The sequence below is a fragment of the Gavialis gangeticus genome, unplaced genomic scaffold (assembly GCF_001723915.1).
Source record: "Gavialis gangeticus isolate Ggan-Ray unplaced genomic scaffold, GavGan_comp1, whole genome shotgun sequence".
Classification (NCBI taxonomy): Eukaryota; Metazoa; Chordata; order Crocodylia; family Gavialidae; genus Gavialis; species Gavialis gangeticus.
This window is the reverse complement of record NW_017729025.1, coordinates 82,257,845-82,259,433: the sequence shown is the minus strand read 5'-3', so window position 1 is coordinate 82,259,433 and position 1,589 is coordinate 82,257,845. Positions and strand designations below refer to the sequence as shown.

General features: G+C 38.6%; 1 protein-coding gene across 1 annotated transcript in view; it reads right to left on the bottom strand.

Annotated features, from left to right (window-relative positions):
• DLL4 (delta like canonical Notch ligand 4) overlaps window positions 1-1,589 on the bottom strand; it is an 18,712-nt gene that overhangs the window by 14,076 nt on the left and 3,047 nt on the right. The window contains exons 5-6 of the mRNA XM_019519028.1: window positions 1,494-1,554; window positions 1,240-1,370 (exon numbers count right to left, since the gene is read on the bottom strand). Coding sequence (XP_019374573.1) covers window positions 1,240-1,370; window positions 1,494-1,554 — 192 coding nt within the window. The remainder of the gene's footprint in view (window positions 1-1,239; window positions 1,371-1,493; window positions 1,555-1,589) is intronic.

Genomic DNA, 1,589 nt, shown 5'->3' with positions numbered 1-1,589 from the left:
TGTTCTGAGACATGTTCTGGGTGGGATAAAAAAAAAAAAAGGAGTCATCTTTAAAAAGCTCAAAGTCCCAGAACATATCTTAAATATGTTTGTTTGTTTATGGTCTTCTATTATGTGTGACAGTGGAGTAAATTGCCTAAAATCTATTAGACAGGTTCTGGGGTGGCCCCCCAAGCAAAAGAAATTAAAGCACACAAGTAGGAAGTCTTTATAACCAGCATAAATTCCACAAAGTAATTAAGATTTGATGACTAGTCAATAACTGTATGGAGGAGGAAAGGAATTGAATCTTTGTTTTTTCCTGCCTATTTCAGATTTACCTGGCCTACCATAATCATCTCCACAGTAGCTTATTCCATTTCAAAATAAGACTTGGTGATCTCAGTTTCAGCAGTATATATGGCCTTGAAGACCCTGTTGTTCAGTTGGCTACAGTTTGGAGATTCAGTGGGTTGAATAGCTGGAAGGGGTCCGATGTCCCTTAAAGTGGAACCTGTACATTTCATTCTTGCCATTTGATTTCCTCTCACGCTCAAGCTTCATCACATGAGTTTACTTCCTCGTGTAGAAATAAAGGAAGCCCCAAATGCTGGTGTTTAGTAAACAGTTTTTCCAACAGCAGTAAACTGCTTGGTTTCTACTATTAGCAGGCTGAACTTAGTTTGCATAAGCAAAAAGATTGCAACTTCAGCACTTCATCCAGTTTTTTAAAAGAAAAAAAAAAAAAAAAGTCTACACCTACCAAACAAGAAAGTGCATCTGTTTTCAGTTAAGTGTTAAATACAGTATAACTGTATTTAGAAGACACTTTGAACAACCTATTGACTATCAGCACTTCACTGGAATAGACATGCTGTATACCTTATGGCAGCAGTTTTCAATCTTTTTAGACTCAAGGAACCACACCTCAAACTCAAGGCACCCCTCAAAAAGTGCCAGCTCTTTGTTTCTACTCTTAAAAAAAGAAAAACAACTTACAGAAAAATAAAGCAATTATTTGGTTGTAAAGAACTCAGAGCATGGCAGGTAGATCAAAATGGTTTCAACACCATGGCTTTCTATTTGAAATCTCTGGGTGTATCCTGTGAATGCTTGTCTGTTTAACAGTGCTAACATTGCACCCTTGAAAGGTTCTCAAGGCATCCTACTTGAAAACTACTACCTTGCAGGTCAGATTTCTTAGTTTATTATGTGGTACTCTGCTACCTCAAATCTTTAAGCTTGGCTATCAGCACTAACCTTGATCACAGAAAAGGCCGCCCCAGCCTTCGTCACATATGCACTGCCACTGTGTTTTACAAGTCCCGTGGCGACAGCCTATATGTGGAATGCACTCATCGCAATAACGGCCTTGCCAACCCGGGCGACAGCTGAGGAAGACAAACAAAACAAAAAAAAGGTGATGAATGTAGCTGGTAATAATCAGAACCAGTTAAGTTACTGTTGTTACAATGAGGGGATTGCTAAAGCTCCAAATGAGAACTTCTACTCACATGCACTCTCCTGGCTTGTTGCAGTATCCGTTTTGTTCAGTGCACCCAGACAGACAGATGGCTGTAAAGTGAAAAAAAAAAAAAAAAAAAAAAAAA